Below are 24140 nucleotides of genomic sequence, written 5' to 3'. Positions count from 1 at the left end.
TGGGGTGGTAGGGGTTTTTTTCAGATTTTGGTTGTTTAATGGGGAAAATCATAACTGACTTTTAAATTACATCGACTTCATATGTTAACAAGTTGACTGCAACCTACCTTTAGCAACAAACAAGAAAACTTCAGTGCATGTCAAGGCAGCCTATATTCCCACGTCCTGTCACAGCTTTCTGGTTCCTTTAAGCTGGGTAAGACCCACCAGCAAACTAGTAATTGATATAGCATAGATAAAAACTAAACAGACAATATGTATGTATGTGTTTTCTTTTAGAATCTCATCATTTTAAAATTAAAAATGAATATTCTGATGATTTATTTCCATAAATATTCAAATTATTTGTAACTGTAAAGAGTCAGAGCTTGGCCCCTCAAAAAACAAATTGATGCAAGTATGTTTGTTTATATTATTTAAAAAAAAAATCAGAACTTAATACATTTAAAAAGGTAAAGCAGAAAACAGGCTTTCACGCAGGGGAAAGATCAGAATTTAGATCTTAAGAATAGTAGGATTGACAATGAAAACAGTTAACGACAGTTTTCCATTGTATGAGATATCGCTCCTATAGAATTATTTTAAGTTCCATAATATTAGCTGTCTGCAATGTCAGCATGTGACCTGAAAAACTTCAATAATATCTGTTCAACCCTAAAAGACTGAGAGAAGTGTCAGACCAATAGCAAACATACATTTAACTTGAAAAGCAAACATTTAATCTTAGTATTTTGTAACGTGAATTCTGAAGTGTCACATTTCTAGATCGTTTGTCATGTTTCCAGAAGTTACTGGGTTATATGGAAAATAACATCCAAAGCATCTGGCATTAGACATACCACAGAGCACTAGACAACAACCTTTGGCATTAGAAAAGAGTTTTAAAAATATGCAAGGACTCCTTTTTCTCAATTCAGAGAGTCCAGAGTCATATTAGAGATATTTGTTCCTACAGGACTTAATTCTGACAAAGTTCTCTGCAATATCACCCCTTGCTGGCCATTCTGTAGAACGGCAGTGATGTCCATTATACACAAAACTATTTGGCTACCAAGCCAGTAAGAATTACAGCTCTATGACAGCAACCAGTAATGGTAGAGGTGCCTGCAAAGTGGAGATGGAGCTGGTTAAAAGAAGGGAAGACAGAGGGAGCTTCAAGGGGCTTAAGAATAAAATGTAATTTGAGTAACTGCCTTTCCTCATCACTCTAGAATAACACAGTAAACACTGTCCATATATTTTGCTTCTACAATCCAAAAAGAAATATATTTTCTGTATAATTTAATAGAAAACCTTTTTTAGGCTGAGTTCTTTAATCAAATTACAGCAATCTTGATGATCCAGTTGATTAAACCAAAAAAAGTCTAATAAAATAAAGAAATATCCATCAAGCCCATGTAAACCCTCTTTAGCAGAGCTGGCATTAGCTATAATGAGCTACATTTATTCTTCAGCTGTGAAACAGCACTCACCTCCTGAATGGTACTGCTTCCTGAGAAGTTGAGGTTGTACTCCCGCTGGACTTCTCGATGGGTGACGATCAGCATGAAGTTTTGATTTAATGACTCCTGCAGGGCCCTGAAATGGTTGAAAGAAAAACAAGAAAATCAGGGATAAGCATGTTATAGCTTGTTTTACAGTTAGATGCAAAAACCCCAGGGTACCCTAAACTCTACATGGACAAGTCCAGGCACAACATTATCATCTCTCTTTTCACTCTTAAATGCAAGGAAGCATGCTGAGAATGACCAAAGGCCATTCCTGAACTCCTTCCTTAATAAGGTGACTGCAGCCTTTAAAGCTCTTCTAATGTTAAGTATTCTCAAAATCGAGAGAGTCACATTATCTTCACAAACATAGGGTATATTTAGCACTCATAATGCCATTAATACCAGGCTTGTAAGCATATTGATGACCAGACAAAATATCAAGCTACAATGCACATTAAAAACTGATGGTAAGTAGAACAAGGCAAAGCATGCTCTCGCTTCTCTAGGGTTACCTGAAGCATAAATCAAACGGAAATTCTTCCGCTTAGTTTCATTCAAAGCACATAAATAAACCCAGCTAATTAGAACTGGAAAACTAACCACAGCAAAATTTTTCATGTGGGTATTGAGCGTTTAGAAAAGTTAGTTCTGCTCAAATTGTTTTAAATATACATTAAAACATCTTTAATCATATTAATTTTTTAAAAAAATCTTAAGATACAGATTAAACAGGCCAACTCTATGTTCAGTGTTGTCACAAACACAAACTTGGGGGTTTTTTGGTGATTTTCCTGGTAACAAAACATCTGGATGTTAAAAAGGAATCCTGTTTGCTTAATTAGCTACAAAATTATGCAGCTATCTACTTTTCAGAATAGAAGGCAGGACTTCTGTTATTGGCATGGCAATTACAGCTGTGTACAATCTTACATAGGCTACAAAACTGCAGCAACATTGTAACATAGCTTGGATTTCTAAACGATATTAGAATATTATATCTAAACAATATGCCACTGTTCAGTGGCATACGGAAATAAATTGGGTTTATTCAATTCTTTTTTTCCTTTATCACAGACTATTAAAAGAATGACAGACTGGGTTCTTTTCCTTCACATCTTCCCTATTCCATGACACTTCAACATGTCATTCCTCCTAGCAATAAAGGACAAATTCTGAATGCAGATGAGCACAGCTGTATCTTAAGACACAAGAAGACAAGAAAGACTGCTAGATTATTTGAGACCTGATTTGTTAGTTTTAACTTCTGCTGGAATTATTGATCTGCAGATTTGCTGAACCCATGCAATACTCACTGGATGCTTTAGCAAGAGATGCACAATTTGCTTTAACATCTCAAGAAAAAATTACCTTACAAAAATATCTTCACTCAGCAACTTAATTTGGATTCTGTGACATCTTAAACACAATAATCACATACTACAAAACAAAATCATGAAGTGCTATTTCTCATTTTTTATGGTTTTGTAATATGGGAGATAAATTTAACTCATTGTCAATGCTAGGTATGATCAAGTGTATGAGACATTACAAATGTAACTAAAGTCAGTCATCTATGCTGAACCTGAAGTTAGCTGCACTTGTCACAAAATATTGTTAAGAAAAGGCCCCAAAAAATTTAAAATACTTAACAGTCCTTCAATCCTTCAAGAGAGGGGGAAGGGGGGGGAAAAAAAAAAAAAAAAAAAAAAAGAGTCCTGAGAAGTTGCATGCCTATTTTCAAAGGTAACTGTAATTTGTTAACAACAAGTTTAGCATCGCTACAACCATATTTTCTTTTGGCAAATGTTCAGTAGCAACTAAAACATCCTGCTATGCTTTTTCAGCTTCTGATTTTTTTATTTGCAAATACTAGAGGCAAACGACATATTTAATTGCTCTGAAAACATTAATTACAGCATATATAAATGGCTCTGGTTTCCATACAGAATCATACAAGGCTCTGCTATAGCTATCTGAAAATCTGTAGATGCTAACTGATAACATGACTCATGTTTTCATTCTGTAATTGATGTAAACATGGAATGAAACAGGCTTGTTCGTTCAAACCCTCAGTCTCTCAAGGTATGCATGATACACACACTTCAGTACTATCCAAAATATAGCATGCTAATAAAAAGCATCTGTTTGTAGGAAAGGTTTTCCAATTCTCTATTTCATCTGGATGTGATAGCAGAGTATTTGGAAGAGGAAAAAAATACTCTTCAAACATAGTAAATTTAAATTACATGCCTTAAAATTAAAAGCCTCAATTTTTGAAGTAACTAACAATTCTGACACCTCTACTTTTTGGATTTCGAAAAAGCACAAGCTGAATGCTCTTAAGCAAATTCTCAGTACATATTCATAGCCAAAGAAGAAGCTGAAAATTAAGCTGGCTAAAAAAAAAAAAAGAAAACCTTGAAAAAATTGAGGAAAATACTGGTTTTGAAAGTGTTAACAGTTAAAGTGCATGGTTAATTATTCACCTTTTCTTCAGAAAAATAATATAATGAGAAATACTATTTCTGCTTACACAGAAATGAAGCGGTCAACTGACACACTCCTTTGAGCTCCTATATCAAAATTTCTTATGGTCTGACAGCCATAAGACCTGGACCGTACACATTAGAAACTCAATGGGAGGAAGAATTGATGGCAGATCTGATGGGCAGCTTGTGCCAATGACTTCCTACACATACCAATGCTCCTCTGCAAGATGAGTTTGATTTGAATATGTAGCTGGACAACCAGTGATGCCGTCCCCTCCCATATTAATTTCCTCCAGTAACTATGGATGTAGGTCACCCCAAATTATTTGTGACAAAAGAACTTTGCCTCCAAAACATACCTTGCCCTAAAATTGTATTTTCAGCCATTAAGGCTATGATCAAATATACAAATTAAGTGTATTTAAAGGAGACTTCTCACTAAGAGTAAGCTGAAGCTTACTTTTATTTCTTTTTAGGTACACATAACTGTATTGAGAAGACTGACTTTGAACACAATGCACATTTCTAAAATTTTGTGGGTTTTTTTTGTGTTTTCAGCAGTTTCGTTTTCCTGAAAATGTTGTCAGTTGACTACAATCTTCCAAATTAAACATCTGTATTAAAAGGAAAAAAAAAATAAAAATCAGGGCCAAACCCCAGGTCCCATTAAAGTCAAGACAGATTTTTTTTCTCCTTCCCATCAGTGCTAACAGAATTTAATTAATCTGAGAATTAATTAGTGGGAAAAGAAATTCAAATTCTAGAAATGGGATTAAAGTAGGCCACTCTTATCAGTACCATTTCCCCCCTACTGCAAATCCTCTCTTTCAAAACCATTTACTGATAGGTTATATACTGCCATTACATTTTTTTTCCTCAGCTGAATTTATACATTCACTATTCAGCACAGGAGGCAAGAAAACTTGATAGTATTTTGGGGCACCAATCTTCCAGTAGAGGAATTCTGCCTACACCCAAAAAAGTAGTCCAAGAACAGACCAAAGAAAATAGACCCGAATACAGTCATTGCTCTGAACAGTTCTAGCAAGAGAGGCTTGGACCACCTTAGGATTTCATATGGATTGCCTATATAGCATTGATTATCAACATTATCACAATGCACAGAAACCTCGGTGATGGACCAGGATTCAGCTGGGGTTAAAACTACAATATGCAAACAAAAATGCTCCTCTTTGAAACTTAAATTTCAAGTAACAGAAGTTGCAAGATATACTGTTTTACTAAACTCAAAATATCAAAACTCAGTTAAGAGTATGGAAGGAGTTTATTCACTAGATACTCCATCCAAATCCCAATACAGCACAATTTATAAACCACAAGTCTAATATATTAAGAATAGAAACAATATTTAGAAAAAAAAATTGCAAGTGTAACAGCAAATAATGCTAATCTTAGGGGACAGCAACTGTTCAATCAGCTGCGCAATGCTGAAGCAAGATGGTATTATTATTGATATTTATTATATTTTAAGGTTCCAGTTTTACTGCTTTTCTATTGTTCTGTAACACTTAATACGTAAAAAAGATTGGTTGTATCTATTGTTAAGTGACTGCCTTAAGGCTTTAATTTCTGACGTAAAACTTTGCTTTTTAATAGCCTTTTTCTTTGAAGTTTTAGTAGTATTTTAAGCTTTGAAACCAAAAGTATATCCTTACTCAATGATCAGCAAACAATCCTTTTTGTTTCAATTCTGTAAGTTTTTTATGAAATACATTCAGTATTTCCCATCAGGCAATATCTTTCTCAGTCACATGGAGATTCCCCCCTAAATCTCTGAATTTTATATAAATAGGTATGACACAAGGTAATTAACATTTCCATTTTAAACTTACAGATTTATATAAGCTCATGTCAACAGAAGTCCAAATTTACTGTAATTACAGATTATTTACATTAAAACAAAATAAGAAATCAGTATGTAAATGTAATGTTTGTTGTAGCTAATGCAGCAGGAGGTGGTAGATTAGGTTCAAACAGCAATCAGTTAGCAAATCTGGCTAACATGTAAATGAGCAGAAGCCCTTTTGTTTACATTCTATTGCGTTTTAAACTTCAGGATTTTTAAACTGTCTCATGAGCAGATGTGAAAATAAAACATTAATCTTACCATTCTTATTGAAGCTTTCAAAGTAACTAAAGCAAGGCACTGCTCCTGTCCAGCTAAACAGATAATACTAATAATTGGAGTTGCAGGTTACATCGTTCTTAATTAACACTCTGCTACAGTTGATAGCATACAACAAGACACCATGCCACAATCACCACTCCTCTGCAACAATCTAACACACACACACACTCAGCAATATAAGGATCCCTTAAGTCAAAGATGGGTCTTTTTACTCCTATCCCCACAGATGATTACGTTTCTTAAATAAATTACAATTGCTTAGCAAAAATACATTATTTGTAACAATCACCAAGGTATGCACCTGGTCAAATAGCTTTTAACTGTTTTGAACCTTCCACTAATTCATCAGGTCTAAATACTAAATACATTATACCCATCAAAGGGAGAAGTGAAGAAAAAAATTGAGGAAAATGTGCTTTCCAGAACATGCAAGATAGAAAGGAGACATGATCAGAATGACCTAGCTCCGTGGCCAAACTTGCACACCTACACTTTTGATGTTCCCTTCTATTGCATCCTCCAAAACATTTTCCCTCAACTGGGTATTGCTGGCTTTCAAGAAGCACCTGAGGCGACAAAAGGAAGGAAAGTCACTCTGAGGAAGTGAAGAATCTAATCTGACAAAGCCACTGCAAGGGTTCTCTCCTCCCCTTGGACAATTAGATGATGGACATCCTTTGGCACCTTTCCTTTTAAGACTGCTTTCCAAAGGAAATAATGTTTTACTCACCCACCTGCCCCATCCAGTAACTTTTGAATATATCCACTAGTTTCAAGGAGGTCTGAGAGCATTATAAACATCTCAAAGACTGGGTGTAAAGCAATAGCTTTGTAGAGGAAAGGGACCCAAATTACTACCCACCTTAGTAAAAGGCTGTAGTACAAGCATAGTATTTTTATACTCCATCCAGGCATCTTGTAGCCAATGATTACAGAACTACCTACAGCATGTGATGTCTCCCTTCCTTCAATATTATTTGGCTACCAGCTAGAGAACAGAGGCAGGGCAAGCTGACTGTCTATGTAGGGGGGAAAAAAATGGCATGGGTACTACAAAATACATGGGAGAAACCGGAGGCAGTGTCAGAGGTAAATAAGATCATGGGAAGCATGGAGGGAGAGGGCTGAGTTACTGCAGCCACTGTGATGAGGCAGGAATTCACTAGAAATCAGGTTTCATTACATCCACAGCTCACAGAACATGCTGTTATTGTTCTGGATATCATGCACAGATAAGTATGGCTTTGCCAACTGAAATTGTGGAAGCAGGGCATGTAACCCTACAGGTGGTATTTGACATTTAAATTTAATCTTTACACCTCAATTTACTAGCATGCCCCAGTAATTCACTGGGTTTCCACTACCTGTAAAAGCTTTAGATATGCCACTGATGAAGGAACATACCATAGGAGATTTTCACTTGTTTAAACTGCTGGATCACTTCGCCATTACATTTAGATGCTAGTTTTAAGTCAGTTCTGGGTTAAGCCCATTCAGTTTGTCACAATAAACTTCAATGCCTACGTACCAATATGCTGGAAAAGGATGTTTCAGACGCTGTTCTCCCTTGGTGTCAAGAACAGGCACAAATTGGAGCTTATAGAGCTGTGACCAGATTGCTCCTTTTAAGAAGGGCATATACACAAAATATCATGTACTGAAATCTCAGGCTTTTCAAATATCACCTTCTGGAGATATTCAAATCACGACTATTTATCTCTAGTTCAAAATAGAAGGCATTTGAAGAAAACAACAGATGAACTCACAAAGTAAGAAGCAAAGTTCCTTAACATCCATTAATAATAGATGTGAGCATGATGCTTTTAAAAATTGTGGGTAACAAACTAATCTGAATAATAACTGACCTAACAGTAGGCAGTAAACAGTGTAACTGGGTTTGGTACATTGCTTCAATTAGATGTGTTTTGATCTGCATTGATGCTTTAATTGGAGGCAAACCTCCCCTTTCATCTAGAATTTATGACTTCAGGGAGATGATCTAGCCTTCAAATTATCCTTGTTTAAATAGCCACTAATTAATCATCGTTTGCTATCCCAAAGCTGCCAACTTTATCTTAAAAATATCCAGAACTAATCTCCAGTATGAAACAAGTATAAACTGTAAAGGTAACAACCACTTTGATTTTACTAGCAAGCAAAGTTCTTTTAAACTATTCATCCAATAAAAAAGCCTAAGAACTGTTTTTAAACAGTTTGTTATTATATAGTTTACTGCAGTTGCAATAAGCAACATTCTTCAGACCCCAGTTTTCTTTCCAGAATCGAAGACATTCAAATTACAATATACAGGGATACCTGGGTAGAAAATTTGAAGTTGGAAATGCATTTTTTAAAAAAACACCAAACAATTAGTATCTACAATGTTTTTCCACAGTGTTTTCACTGTCCTTCAATTAGCTGCTTAAGTACAATGGCTTATAGTCCTCACACACAAGTACGGCTTCTGTTTGCACATACAGGGCACATACAACTCACCACCACTCTGCTCTCTCTTTTCCAGTGCCACTACTCCCTCTCTTTATGCTTCTTTATTAGTATTCGTTTTATAATTCATATTAGCATTCTTATTTCCTCCACAGGCTATATAGTTCTGTGCACAAGTACCTTTTAGTAATACATGAAGTACTTTTAGTCATTAGAAAACTAGTTACTTATTTCTATTGATCATCAAAATTTCCTTCACTGCATTTGTAGAATACTCTCCCATCGACTACAAGGGCAGAACTACTCCTTCTGCAGACAACTTGAAGACACTCTAGTCTACCAATCATGCAGTTTGACCAATTCCAAATGCAGCCTCCCTGCTCGCTCCAGTCTCCGGAGCAGCATTGCTCTTCCAGGCTCAATTCCTGGGCACCCTCTAGCGGATACCAAATAAAATTCATATTTTCCTGGTAAAGAGCACATACAGGTCTGCCTTTGAGAAAGGGAAGGGCAGGAAAGAAAAGAAGCCAAAATAATCAAAGTAATTGCAAATTACTTTATAAGAGTAAAGATTCCATCTTCTATAAAATAACATTTCATTTTCAAACTTTAGCAATAATCACTGACACATGAACACTCACTGTTAACTTTGAGTATTCAAATCAGTAATAAAAGATATCCTGCTCAGAAGAAATTTATTGTCTATCAATTTCTAAAAGCCAGTCTACATACAATTTAAAAGTCCAAGAAAATAAAATAATGTAATAAAAATTTCACAAAGAAAATTCCAATCTGCTGGCAATGATTTATACAACTTTACATTAAATGAACCAACATAGTGCAGTAACTTCTGAAAGGCAAGCTCTCATTTCCACAGGGACTAGATTTTTGTTAAAGTCATCACATCTGGGAGGTATAAAATTCTGCATGTATGTAAGTGGTTCATGTACCACACCAAGGTTTTAAAAAAACTTAACAACGTTCTTTTCAGCAATGAGGTGCTGAGGTCACCATCCCAATCCTTACTAGAGCAGTGAGAATGCTTTGTATTTACTGATTGCAGATTCCTACAAGGATACATGTGGCTTCATAAAAGTCATGCAAAACCAAATCATATAAGGAGAATTTATGGCCAAAAGACTTACCCAGAATGACTTGAAGAAGGAGGAGGCAGGTCAGGTGTTAGAACATAAAGACTATTATTTTTTGGCAAGTGTAGAGTTTTTAAGACAGTCTGAGGGGAGAAAAATCATTATAAATATAAAACATTCACCAATTCTGACATATTATTCTATTTCTTTTAATTATTGATACCTATTTACAATACCATCAAATATTTTGTTTCAAGATACACTTACTGTTAACTTCCTAACATCCTTTTTGTAGGTAGGCCATATTATATATAAAAACAACACAAACTGATTTGTCCTGATTTTTTTGCAATGTTTTAGTTTAAGGCGTCCATGTACGCCACTCTAGATATGTAACACTGTTTGAAACTCACAATTCTTGCACTGTAATCCCCACCCACAGATGCTCAGTTTGAAACTCTGAATTCAGTTAACTGAAAACATAGTCAAAAACTTACACTATCATCTACGTCTCCAGTCTTCCACCCTTTTAACAGCATTTTAGATGCAGGAATCTGAAGTTCATTTTCTAGAATATGTTTGATATCTCCTAAAGAGAAAACAAAAGAAAATACATAAAATATAGACACTTGCTGCTTTATTTCAAACAGTACTGAGTTATAGTTAAAAAAACAAGAGCAAGGAAAAATTTACTACGAAAATTTACATTTTCGGTCTAGTTACCCTTGTAACATACATTTCAAACAGTAAAGGACAAATGAAGCTAAAAAAACAAAATCACATAAAACATGAATGATTGGAGAATCACATGAAGATTTGACTATTTGGACACATATTTGAATAGTTCTACACTGCCTATGCTAGACACACACATTTGCAGATGCGTTTGGAGCAATAGACTTTGCCAGCAATAAGAGGGTGTGTATTTTTGATACCCAATTCCATTATCAATAGTCCTGACCTAAAGAACTGGAGTGTTCATACAATTTAAGTGCTCTGATAGCTTTTTCAATGTTTTGCACATTTCAATGCTTTCTCTTCTCTGTAGTTATTACAGTTGTAAAATAATTCAGGCTGGAAGGTACCTCAGGAGCTCATCTAGCCCAAGACCAGCTCAAAGGTCTAATTAAACCAGTTTAATTAAGGATTTGTCCAGCTGACACTTGAACACCTCTAAGGATGGAAGTTTGACAACTCCTCTGGCCAACCTGTTCCAGTACTTCACCACTCTCATGACTGGGGAAAAAAAAAAAAATAAAATCCTTATATGTAATGGGAATTTTTGATGTTGCAAATCATGTCCATTGCCTCTCATCTTATTATTGTGCACCTCCAAGAAGAGTGTGGCTCCATCTTTTCCGTGTCCTCCCAGCAGGCAGTTGTAGATAGAGGTAAGGTCTCTACCTCTCCCCTTTTCTTTCTCAGGCTGAACAAACCCAGTTCTCTGTGCCTCTCCTCCTATGTTGCTGTGTGCTCCAGTCCCCTATCTTACTGGCCTCTGCTGGACTCCCTGCAGAGTGTCAACGCCTTTCTTGTATTGAGGACCTCAAAATTGGACACCATGCTCCAGATGCATTTTCACAAGCGCTAAATAGAAGGGAATAATTACTTCCCTGGACCCATTGGCTACACTCTTGCTCACACATCCTAGGACATGGCTGTCCTTCTTCACTGCAAGGGTGCGCTGCTGACGCACTCCTAGACCCCTTTTTTTATAAAGTTGCTTTCTAGCTTGTCAGCCCTCAGCCAGTTATCAGATGGGCTAACAAGTTATCCTATCCCAGATTCAGGACTTCAACTTTGCTTTCTTTGAACTTCATTAGGCTCCCATCAGCCCATTTTTCCAAGCTGTTCAGGGCCCTCTGAAGAGCAGCCTCGCCCTCCAGAGTATCAGCCACTTTCTCTGATCTGCTATTCTTTGAGAATTTGCCAAGAACGCTCACCTTAACAACCAGGATTTTAATAAAGACATTAAGCAACACTGGCCTCAGGATCAACCCGAGGGACATCACTAAACTAATAACTGTTCACCAGTCAGACGTTGAGCCCAGCAGCCCACGCAATTATCTATCTACCTTAGTAGCCCACTTATCCAGTCCTTAACAATATGACTATAAGAATACTACAGCAGAGCACGTCAAAGGCCTTACTGAAGTCAGAGAGACATCCACCATTCTCCCCTTGTCCAGAGCCAGTCATCAAATCATAATAAGGCAAGTAATGTTGATTAGGCACAATTTGCCCTTCGCAAGTCCATGCTGATTGTTCCAAATCACCTTCTTTTCTTTCCTGTGCTCAAAAAGGGCTTCCAGAGATATTTTCTCAATAACCTTCCCATGGACCAAGTTCAGCAATCACCATTGAACCTTACTTTTCACGTTGATGTACTTACAGTACAACTCCAAACCTGCATACTCTGGCAACATTTCTGTATTCCTCCTGGGTAGCCCATCACTACCTTCCACCTTTTGTGTCCTTTCTTTTTGCATTTAGCTTAGTCAGAAATTTTCTTATGTTCTGGCCTTCTGCCATGCTTGCTCCTCTTTCTGAACGTTGGAAGGAACTGCTCTTGTGCTTTGAAGAGGTTGTCCTTGAAGATCAACCACTATATTGGGCTCCTTTGCCCTTCAGGGCAGTCTCTCATGGGATCCTGCGAAGCAGATCCCTGAAATAACCAAAAATCTTCTTTCCTGAAGTCCATCGTTGAAATTCTCCTGTTTGTCTGCTCACTTCTTTCAGCACTTTAATCACAAGGCTGCCCTCAATCTTCACATGCCAAGATACAGACAAAAGTTCTACACTGACTGCCTTCTGCCCTACAGCCCTTCTTCCATTTATACCTGAAAGAAGTTAATAACAAAATAAAAAAATAAAGTACTACGGCTGCAAAATTCTGATTTGATCAGATTTTTATATCTGCTTTGCATCAACTCAGAGCAGAAGACATGCAACACTAATCGAGAATTCCAACTAATCACCACTAGGTGGCATCAGCCAATATCAAATCGAATCCTAAAGAGACAAATCAGGATCAAAAGTTTCCATTTCGAAATTTCACCACAGACATAAGGGTGCAGCACTGAAAACTGTTTTGATCAACTATTTCTTCCTGTACTTCCTTATTTTGATCTGTATAGTCTCTTCACTAAAAATGAAAAACAAAAGAAATACTCTTCTTCCTTAGCAAAAGTAAATTAACTCACAGTTTGGGGAATGTAAAAAATAACATACTCTGCAATACTAACAATAGCATATTTCTAACATACTGTTACAAAATGCATCAGGTTTAGGTAAAGACAAAAAAACTGATAAAAGAAATCTTAATTTGCACAGAACAGTCAAATAAAAATTGAAAAAAGAATGCAGTGATGCTTTTCACACTGGAAAAAATTCCTCTAATCTTGTCACTAATCCTGCACAGAAAGAGATGCCATACAGATTTGAAAAGGAAATGCCAAGATCATCCGCTTATTAGTAGATTGCATCTACACTAATCCTACCCCAAATTACATTGTCATGCCTCAACTTAATCAGTAATCTTCATTTTGTTTCTGAAGCAAGTTCATAAGAAAACTAGATTTCAAAATAAATATTTGATAGATCACTAACCTTTACAATGGATTAGTGAAATTTTGCTTTTTTAAAGCTGCAAAGAGATTTGAAAATGGTTAGTAGCTGTAGAGGCTGCATTTTCGGGGGGAATTTTTTTTTTTCTTTTTTGAGGGATTTTATTTTGGTTTGTTCGGCTTTTTTTTAGGAATTGGATTTTTGGGGTTGGGTCTTTTTTGTTTGTTTTTATTTTAACAATTTTACCAGAACAGTTTTAATTTCATTTTTACAAATCCTTACCAACTGTAGAGCTGTCTTCAAGTACTACATCCACATTTCTGTCTCTGTACTCAACCCTGAAGTCAAGCATTCGAGGTTGTCTTTCCACTATTTGTCTAGATGGCACTACATGGCGAAACGCTGAGGATGAGGAAGGAGTTGAAGAAGCTGCTGTAGAATGACTTGTGGGGCCATACGCTGGTCCATGTAAAGTGTCTCCACCGTACTCACTGAAAGATATGCAGATAAGAAAGAAGGTTTAAACAGAACAGCTTGATATGTTTAAATAAAAGTTAGCAAAGCAAAATGAGCATTATTATTCACTTCTTATGGTCCACGGTACACCCCTCTTGAATAAACTACACTATCATATCTGAAAATACTGTTTTATTATTATCAGAAAATAATTTTTAGAACAGCAATCTTAACATTTCAGTGACTAAGAAGTGCTATAGGAGAACAGCTTAGATGACAAAAGCATTTGAGCCATTATTTCAGTCTAAAGTTCACTATGTAATTAATATCAGAATTATCTTGATAAGAAGGATTATTTCCTGTTTCAGAAATGCTGTGACCATATAAAAATTGGCACCATGGCAACAACTAGCTTTCTACATCATTGGGCTAGTATCAAATAGAAATGAGAATAAGAAATAAAGCTTAAAACACCACACGTGAATGGGTATTTTCCAATACCAAATTGGTGAAAAACAAGTCTGATATGAAAATAGTTATGTACTTAACGTAAGTAAATTAAGATAATGAGGTATATATTGCAAAAAACAGTAGAAGTACAACAGTAATGCAGTGCTGAATTCTAGCTTGCCTTGTTCAAAATCCTTCAAGCCTCCTGGACATTCAAAAGGATGTCTCCATACCTGGCTCAAGGATAATAAATTGGGAAACCCTCACTACCCAGAAGCACTTCATCTTCCTGAGTAAGCCTTTCCACAAGAAGCATGTAACTGGGATTAGAAACAAAGGTAACAAAATAAGGAACATTACTCCAGGCCAAAAAAAAACCAAACCACGCCCTATGATGTACAGAAATTAAATTTGGAAGGCAAGAAACTTCATAGTGTAAGCCTAGAGCTTTGCCTTGTAGCTGTTCTTATCAGGAAGATTATCTGTCCTGGGTAGTTACAGGATATCACGATGGAGGATGCAAGCTAATAGAACGTATGCACTGAAAAATGGAAACTTGATCAAAGAAGGATTTAGGAAATGTGTAGATTTGTCTCATTTCCACTCTTAAACAGAACTTATTTGAAAGATGCATTCCACTGTTCTTGAAGATACCACAAGTTCTCTCAAAGGAAATGCTTCTTATAGCAAGTCAAATCTGTCATCTAGAAGAGGCCTGAACATAAAAAGATGTGGATAGCATGCATGCGACAGAAGCGCAGAAATTATACACAACTACTGCAAATCCCATCATTGTGCCTTCCACATTTGAAAAACATGCTATGCTTGTAAAACAAGGGACTCCTTCACTTCTCACATCAGCAGGCTCAGAAGGATGAATTCCCAGCTACCCATACTCAAAGATGCATGCTCAAAGGTCAAAGACCCACTTCAGAGGTCTAAAGAGTGCAGGAAACAGTCTTATTTTCAAGATTTAAAAAGTATAAATTACAAGTGATATATTATTGTTTTAAATCTGATGAGCAACTATGAATTAAATACTATAACCATTTTGTTAATAGACCCAAGAAACAATGAATAGCCTGATTTTCAGGACTGGATATTTTATTAATTTATTTTTTTGAACAACACAACTGAATTGTAAAACAATTTTTTTTTTCTTCACTTCAATAAATTAACTTACTTCAAGTCCAGTTGTATTATTTTTATTTGATTCCACCACAAAAGGCATCCTACATATCTGACTGGCAACCTCTAACATAAAAAGCCTCACATCAGTAAAATAAACCTCATCTGAAAACCACTGGAAACTAGGCTTCTGAGCCTCCTTTTAAACCACTACCACTGGGGAAAAAATGAAATAAAAAAAATTTGACTGTTCAATCATTTATAAAAATGAATAAGCCAGTGTGGAAGAAAGCTTTAAGTGGACACCAGACCAGCTTGTTATCCAAGTCAGGCATAACTACTTCCCAGCTCCCTCCACCTGATCAAATGATTCCAAAGATTCTGGTATTTTGAATCTTGAATTTTGAAGTCAGGACTTAGTACCATAGGTAGAAAGAGTGCTCAACACAACCGAGACTTGATCTTAAATGCACTAGGTAGGCCTTATGGTAAATAAACATCCAGTAGCCTTACTGAGCTTATTGATCCTGAATCAAAAACTGACTCCAATGATAGTTTTATTAAGCATTGACAGAGACGCCAAAACTTTACCTATATTATGTGTCTTTGTTCATCATTAATATAAACTTTTTAAAATAGTACATTGAGTATTTTTCTAAACAAATTTTTAAACACTATTTTACTGTCTCTCTCAAGTAGCTCAATTCCTGTTCTGCTGTTTTCAATTGCCTCATCAGCACTTAGGAGCTCACGCTTCAGTGACTTCAAGATATCCAGGCATCAGTATACAAGCCAAAATTTAATTCAGAAGCTGAAAGAAAATCAGTAAAGCTATTTTTAGAAGGGAACAACTTTACTTTATCTACCACAGTATCTGCTGCCTGTAGTTCAATTTCTTTTTTTTTTTTTTAAAAAAAGAAGAAAACAAACCTACAAAAATACAAACATTTTGTACAGGGACAGGGAAGCACGCAATATCAATACCTTTAAAATGTATAAGGAAAAAAAAATACTTAGCCAGGAACATCTGTGGGTTTGCCTTCCAAAGTTTTAGATCTTTGAAAAAACAAAATAAACAGAAACCAACACCCAAGTCCTCACATCCAAGAAAGCATACCAAAATCCAGACTTAGTCAAGAGACAACCCTGCGCAGAATGATCCAACAATCAATGAATTAAAAATAAAAATTAACTAATTTGAACAGGTGTTCAAGCTGGTCTTCCATCAGTATGGGAAAAATCAAGTGTTAAATCAGCTTTAGCAGGAATAGAATTTGTGGCTTCAGAAACTGCTTTAAAAGGAGAATTACATCATCATTTTAGGATTCAGGAACAAAAAAAAAAAAAAAAAGAAACGTAACTGTTACCCAGCATCATTCTCTGTGTGTACTACTCTAGTCTTCTGCGCTTACCTTTGTAGAATGCCATTTTCTTGTGGTATTACACCATTTATAGCTGCCTGAAAAGAGAAAACAAATTTTGAGTCAAGCATACAGAGCAACAAAAATAAACCAGAACTTCTGTGATATGTTTTAAAGAGTGATTAGCTTTCTTTAAAATATGCCATAAAACATTCTCCATTCAGTGAACATTCTTGGTAAACGGTATTGTCATTAAAGTAACTGCATAAAATAAAAACCATGTCTAAGTGAAAACCAACATGAACTGAAGCTCAGACTCCTATATGCGTGCAATCGATTTCCCAGGTGGAATGCATGGGAATAAACTGCATGGCCCATGCCCTGTAAAATCTAACACTTTGTACATACATATATATACAGTGAACGCAATCGCTTTCAAACACATCGAGCTAACTGTGCACAGGCAAGGCAGCCAGACAGCACATACACAGAAGATCTAATGTTTCCCAGAAGTATCAGACCTGCACAAAACTATAAACCTGCACAGCTGCACATACATTGCATGTTGCAAGCCTGATGTGTTCACAAATTGATGAAGTCGGCGCAAACAGCTACTCAACAGCACACATACCTCTCACACCTACGCCTTCCAGACAACCTGCTTCGAACTCACACATATACAAATACCATCTAGCCGCTTAAGAGTCCTCATGTGCCAGGGAATCACAGAAGTAACTACCCCCAAAATTCAAACAATATTCAGGTAGAAAAGGAAGTATTTTTAAAGTAAAATTTATGTGGTTAAATATCATCCCATGCTGTCCAGATCATCAGAACAAACAAAATATTACTTATAGGTGTGTAAGTACAAACCTGGCATGTTGCATTCGGATTTGGTCTTATTTGAAATTACAGAGTTATTACATATAAAAATATCCTAATGAATTCTATCTCATATTAAAATGCATTATTTTAAACATAGGAACAATACACCCCAGTTGCAAGTTCAAAACCCCATTTCTGACAAAATTGTCTTCAGCTGCATTGCTCCATTCTATGTTGCAAAAAGTTTTAATGCATTTCCAGCACATCTGATGCCATAGAAGTTTGTATAAACTCTGAGATTATATATGTCAGGATGAGGAAAAAACTTGGAAGGCAAATAACACTCTCTTCAACAGTATTTAGCACACAACTTATTTCATACTGCTTTATACCACAAAAGAAGTGATTTAAAATGGTCTCATTGCTAGGATTTTTCAAATTTGAGGGACAGTGAAAGTGGTATCTTGTGAGCTGGTGAAGATGACTTACACATTTTACTCCTGAGCTGATTAAACTTTGTTGTGATTATCGTTAGAAGATATGGGAGTAAACACATCAGAACCCGACCTAACTTCAGACTTTTAATCCTAGCCCAGCAGTGGGCAAATAGGGTGGAAGAGAGTGGGAGGAAATTTGACAAGGAATGAGAAAGAAGAATTCAAACAAATCTAGAGAGGAGACTAATTCTACTTCTGCTCTTTGATGATCTCACTTGTTAGATTTAACAGTGAGATTAAAGAGAGTTTGTAGCATCCCACTAATCTCCATTTTCTGCTGTACCAGGGATTCGTGCATTTCTACTATCACAACTTCTAATACCCATTCTCATATGTCAGATATACCTGACCTGGTGGCCAGAATACCTGGTAAATGAGTGTAAATGAGTGTCTGGTCCCTGATGAAGAGGCAAACACTGACATGTAGAAGCTCATAGATTCCCTGGTACTCCAGAAGGACAAAGTCATATACTGCAAATGAACTATGGACAGTCAGCATCTATCAACATAATTTGTAACAAATTGATTTTTTTTTTTTTTTAAATGCAGCTTAAGTAAGTGCTTAATAAACACAAAAATAGATTAAATCAAGATTTAAATGCTATGGCTTCTTTTTGTCTGAATATATAAACATGATTTTTTACAATTTTCATTAATAATTAAGGCTACAGAGTCAAAAAGCATTACTGCTGAACTCAACTAAGTAACTATGATATTGCAATATGATTTATCGTGTATTTAGAAACAAATATTGCATAAATAATAGCAAAAAAGTAGACAAGGAAAAGGGTCACAGGTATCTCTAAGCTACAGTAACCACCCATGAGGCTGTATCAAATTACAGTGAACGCAAAACTTCCTTACCAGATCAGTTTTTAAATCAGTTTATCCACTGTGCGTGGCAATGATCAGTGGTTTCTTTTTAATAACGTCTCATTTATCATCATTGTGGTTTCTGCAGTCATACATAGCTCTTGATCATGTTCATCTAATAAACCTCCAGGAAAAAGTGGGAGGTTTTGGTTTGTTTGGGGTTTTCTGGATTGGCTTCCCCCCTGTACTCTTCAGCAACATACATTTCATTTCTGTCAATTGGCAGGTAAAGTTGGTTGAAAGACAAAAATATCCTTTATTTTTGCATCTGCAGGATACAGAGAGCAAATACAGAGTTTTGTACCACAGGACATACACTAATAATGATCTGCTAGTGCAACAGAATCCTCTTTACTCAGAGAAAAAGCAGCTGCTTCAGCTATGAAGAAATATAGTGCAGCACGGCACTTCCACGCTTCTTCTGTCAAAGCTCATGTCTCAGTCTCAGAGGATTAAATCAGCTCAAACTTTTTCTAAGCCTAGTTAGAAGGGTTAAATACGACAGAGGCTCCAAGCTATTTTCTTTAAAACTGAATAACTCGCTTGTTCACGTCCCCAGTTTTGTAAACTTGATGACATTTAAGGGGCACAGCAGTAAGAAAAAACAGCAGCAGCATTATGTACTTTTTTGATGGAAAGACCTCTATTAACCACACTGTAAAAATAGAGTCTGGACACTATTTGTTAAGCAAGATGGAAGACTAAAATTATTATGTAGACGGCAAATGGTAGCAGTGCACATGTAGATATTGCATAAATATTAAATATCCATGTTCTTACAAGACATCTATAAGTAGACCCTGCAAAGAAAATAAGAAAAGGAACAGCCATCTGCTTTAGAATTTCACAGGAGGAAGGTTGTGACTATAAAAAAAAAAAATTCTAAAAAAGAACAAGTTATTAAGGCAAGATCTGTTCCAGGCTGTTCTTCCCCAATGTCAGCCCCCTTTGAGAGAGGATCAGGTCTCTACAGCTAAGCAAACATTCAAAGACAGGAAGTTTTTTTTATTTCCAAACAGGGATCATTTGATCATCAAAAATAGCCTGTATGACTAATATACAGTAATTAAAAAGATGTGTTACCCTTGAAACAGTTTTAGTAACAGGTGCATTAAATCTATTCATGGGTTCTTAAATATAAAGATACCATGTCTGGCTCAGAAAATTTCTTCAGCTTCCAGTAACCAGGGAAGTAACACTCCATGCTTATGCTGTCATCACACAGTGTCACACATGGATATATGCTGTACATCCACAAGTGCCACCACTGGATACTGGGTACCACAGTTTTGACAGGTATTTGCCTATTCTAATGCTATCACCATTTAAAGAATGAAGGTCACCTTAAATGGAAAATTATAGGTGTTTCATAAGATTTTTCCCAAAGCCAGGAATCTGAGGTATGTCTCAGTGCCATCCATATGAAAACTCTACCACAGCACTGTCCAAACTCAGAACAGAGGAACAGAAGTGAGGACATACTTATTGTTTCAATGACAACATTCAAACAACTACCAGGCCCACAATTTATTTTAGGCAATTATAAGCCAAATTCAGTTATTCTTGATTTATACATTTTATTTAGAGATATCAGTCATATATCCAGGAACTGAAAGAGTTTATTTAAGAATTTATTAAGCACTGCATGACCTGATTTGATCAGACCTGCTTTGGACCACACTGACATCCAGAAATAACTTCCAATCTCGAGCACTCTGGGACACCATCATCCAACAGTACAGGATATATTGATAAACATTACTGAGAATGCTGTTCATTTAAATGAATGGGAAGACAAATAGAGGAATATGATATAATACTGGACTGATGAGTGCCAATTACAAAGGTTCAAAGTAAAAATACTTTTTTTGTGTTTGTTTCAGCAGCAAGCTTCCAAATTACAGTATATATTAAATCCAACTTTGCTTCCTGCAAACGTAGGAAACAATAAAGCAATCGGGTTAATGAAAGGTTGCCAAATTCATTAATAGTTTGGGCAAACCAGAAACTCTCTGGTATTCTACAAACAGACTGAAATTATTTAAGTGCCTAAAGAACATTGTGAAGCAGACTGTGAAATTTAAAGCTTTTTCACAAGGGAATATTAAACAGATTAGCTAGTTCTGACTAAATTTGACTATCTTTTATGAGTACAAGACAGTGTTAGAGAGAAAACCAAGAACCATCATTTCTTAATAATCTGGTGAAGCAAAAATGTTGATGACTTCTCTCAAAATACACAATTACAGTACTAACCATTTAAAAGCAATTAAGCACATCTTACAGTGACTCTCATGGCAGGGGAATGAGGGTCCTATGAGTAATTCTGAACAAACTGTTGTATTTTAGATAGCACAAACATTATACTCTCAAGTTTAAAATAGTGGTTATCACTAAGTTTGAAGATGGACTGGATTTGCCAATCATATTGCTTAAAAGTAGAGGTCTACATATACTGATTGTATATTCAAATGAGGAGGGGAATTCCTTCCTCTTCATGAACTACAGATGGGAGGTAGCTGTTAAATTTGCAGAATTTAAAAGTGATGTTTAGATTAATTATCTTAAGAGTTAAAAGACAGTCCAGGCAAAAAGTGCAGTTAAAGGTTTTTGTGATGGGTGAGGTGGGAGATCTTCCTCCATAGCCACCTCTTGCTCCCTCTCCTTTCCAATCTCCATATCACACAATGGTTTTGGCTGATAGATACAGACCCTACCCTAGATATAGATCTTTTAAAACTTTCCCCATTCAAACTTCTATCCCAATGAAAAGCAAGAGCTTTTACAAAGCACAACGTAAGATCAACTTTCTAAAGCAGGTTATTAGAAAACACATCTTTAAGTAAAAGAAAGCAAGTTCAAGAAGCATGATGCTGGAAGAACAACCCTTACAGAAGAGGAGGCTAGAGAGATGTAAATACCGTGGACACGTGAAAGTTGCATGAGTTTCACGGAGATAAATAACCACATCAGCTTAACGCAACCAGTACAAGGTTATATATGGATCAGCTCTCACAGAATTTTAAAAGACTTGTTTATGTTTCATCGAATACAGCAAGTAAGACCATCTTCGGTCTACTTAATAAAGCCCACACAGAGCTTTGCATTTGTTTGGCTAAAAACTGAGGTTTACATTAAACAAACACAACACAGGAATGAGACAGACACAGGGTAACAGGAACTGCCATAGCAGATGATTTAATCCAAAACCCGAAGATGCCCAACCAAACCGTATCAACAGTTTCACAAAGTCATAGGGAAATATAATTGAGTAACTAGCTCATGGGGCATTTTCTTCCAAGGCCCTGAATTTCTGTAAGTCTGACACATTCATATTTCTAGCAATTATAGGGGTTTCTGTTGTATTCCACTTAAGTAATAGCCTCATAATCCACATATGTAATTATTTCTATGAAACTCAGGAAGAGCTTTCTTTGATGCAAGGATTCAATTATTGTGATGTTCAAAAAAATCTATATTCTTTCCCAAATGCTAAAACTCATAGATTTTACTTTTGGTTTAAAATATCTGGTAAGCTAAAAAAACAAAGCCCTGCATTTTGTGTCTTTCCTGCTCATTTTGCCTTTTCTTCTTACTATATATTTATCTTCTTGATATAAAACCAATTTCTCTCAAATCGCAAATACAGAAAGTTTATCACACACTGTTTTCTAATTAGCAGAAGGACAGCTCACCATCTTAGAGGAAGAGGTGCTAGCAGCTTTTAGGACTATATTTTGAAATACAACCAAAAACAGTTGCTTTTTTGTTGCACACTACCAAACAAATAGAAACCTATTTGAATATTTGGCTGACCCCTTCAGCACTTAATCTTAATTTATATCTCACTCTGATTACACAAGTGATTATAACACCAAAACCTACATACAAAACCTCACTACAGGGGGAGAGATGACATACAAGACAAACATATTGTGGTTTTGAGTTCTGTAGAATAAAAAAAAAAGATAACAGTTATACTTTGAAAATATCAGCCAGTATTCCTCTGTGCTATCAATCCATCCTGCTTGAGGATCACTCAAGACTTGTTGAACTTAAACAAATAAACATGGGGTTTTTTAAAGCTAAAAGTGTAATGAAATACACTAAAAGGCCCTCATTTAGCAATCTATAATACACTAGAAAAGATATTTCTTATCTGTTGTATTTTATGATATATTTCCACAGCATCAAAAGGGTCATTTACACTACTGTGTTTACAACTGTAATTCCACTGCAATTAATCCTATTCCTAATTTGGGCTAAAAGTGATATTCCCCCTGAAATACAATATTCTTACTCTAATTTTGTTGCTTTCATGTGATAAATTGCTTATCCTAAAGATTTAAAATCCATTATTTTATTTACTATTCAAACAAAATTAATGGATGATAAAATTCTAAATGCTTTGTACAATGAGGAACTTTAAAAAAGGAAACAAACCCCAAAACTGACCAAATGTTATCCAGAGAAGAAAACAAATAATTAAATGATAAGGGATAAAGGAAAGCATTAGTGAGACAAAACATGCACGAAAGGGCAGAAAAAGCAAAAGTGAATTTTAAATTGCTTCCAAACTATAAATCTGAGTGACAAAGGAACATATTTTTATACACAACAGCAAAGCAAGACAGGAGAAGCGTAAAGATTTATTATTTCCTTTTGAGCACAGAAGTATTTCTTACACTGAAACTAACTTGCCAGGTTCTGCTATAGGCATATATTTTAGTAATAACAGTAAATGTTTTGAAAAATGCTCCCCTAATAACTTTCTTTTTGGCAACTACTAGTTTGGGCTTGTATTTTCAACAGAACTGATAATAACGGGTAATGCCAGATGTAGAGGTGTCAAAACATTTGTTCTGACCTGCTGATACTTTTTATCCAGTTCCCTGAAATCACAGTAAGACAGGCTATGCATAGACTTTTCTTGTGATCAGCTTACAACAATAAAAAAGTAGAAGATTTGGGAATAAACAGCAGAAGTTTTAGTAACTGATGCTGACAGAAACACACTGCAAGTATTAGTCAAATACTGCACTCAGTCGGGATTAATAAAGGTTTACTGAAACCAGTTGTAATACAATCACTTCTTTCTGCCCCCAGACTTCAAGATTGTATTATGGGATTCCCAAGCAGAGGAACATGGCTTCTGTACAGCTTTATGCAACTATCAAATCTTGCCTGGTACAGGCAAGTCTGCAATGTCTTATTCTAAACAAGAAATTCCATAAAACCTTCTGCATAAACACCAATTATTTTAGACCAGAATCTTTTTACAAACAAGACACACTATCACCTTCCTACATATACAGCTAC

At 35.8% G+C, this 24140-nt stretch overlaps 1 protein-coding gene across 2 annotated transcripts in view; it reads right to left on the bottom strand.

Moving 5' to 3' along the window:
* FAF1 (Fas associated factor 1) overlaps positions 1–24140 on the bottom strand; it is a 172740-nt gene that overhangs the window by 120124 nt on the left and 28476 nt on the right. For both annotated transcript variants that reach the window (XM_074832074.1, XM_074832075.1), the window contains exons 3-7: positions 16678–16724; positions 13514–13722; positions 10162–10253; positions 9719–9807; positions 1473–1578 (exon numbers count right to left, since the gene is read on the bottom strand). In XM_074832074.1, the coding sequence (XP_074688175.1) occupies positions 1473–1578; positions 9719–9807; positions 10162–10253; positions 13514–13722; positions 16678–16724 (543 nt within the window). The remainder of the gene's footprint in view (positions 1–1472; positions 1579–9718; positions 9808–10161; positions 10254–13513; positions 13723–16677; positions 16725–24140) is intronic.

This window comes from Strix aluco, chromosome 8, assembly GCF_031877795.1.
Source record: "Strix aluco isolate bStrAlu1 chromosome 8, bStrAlu1.hap1, whole genome shotgun sequence".
NCBI lineage: Eukaryota > Metazoa > Chordata > Aves > Strigiformes > Strigidae > Strix > Strix aluco.
This window is presented reverse-complemented; position numbering and strand designations above follow the sequence as displayed.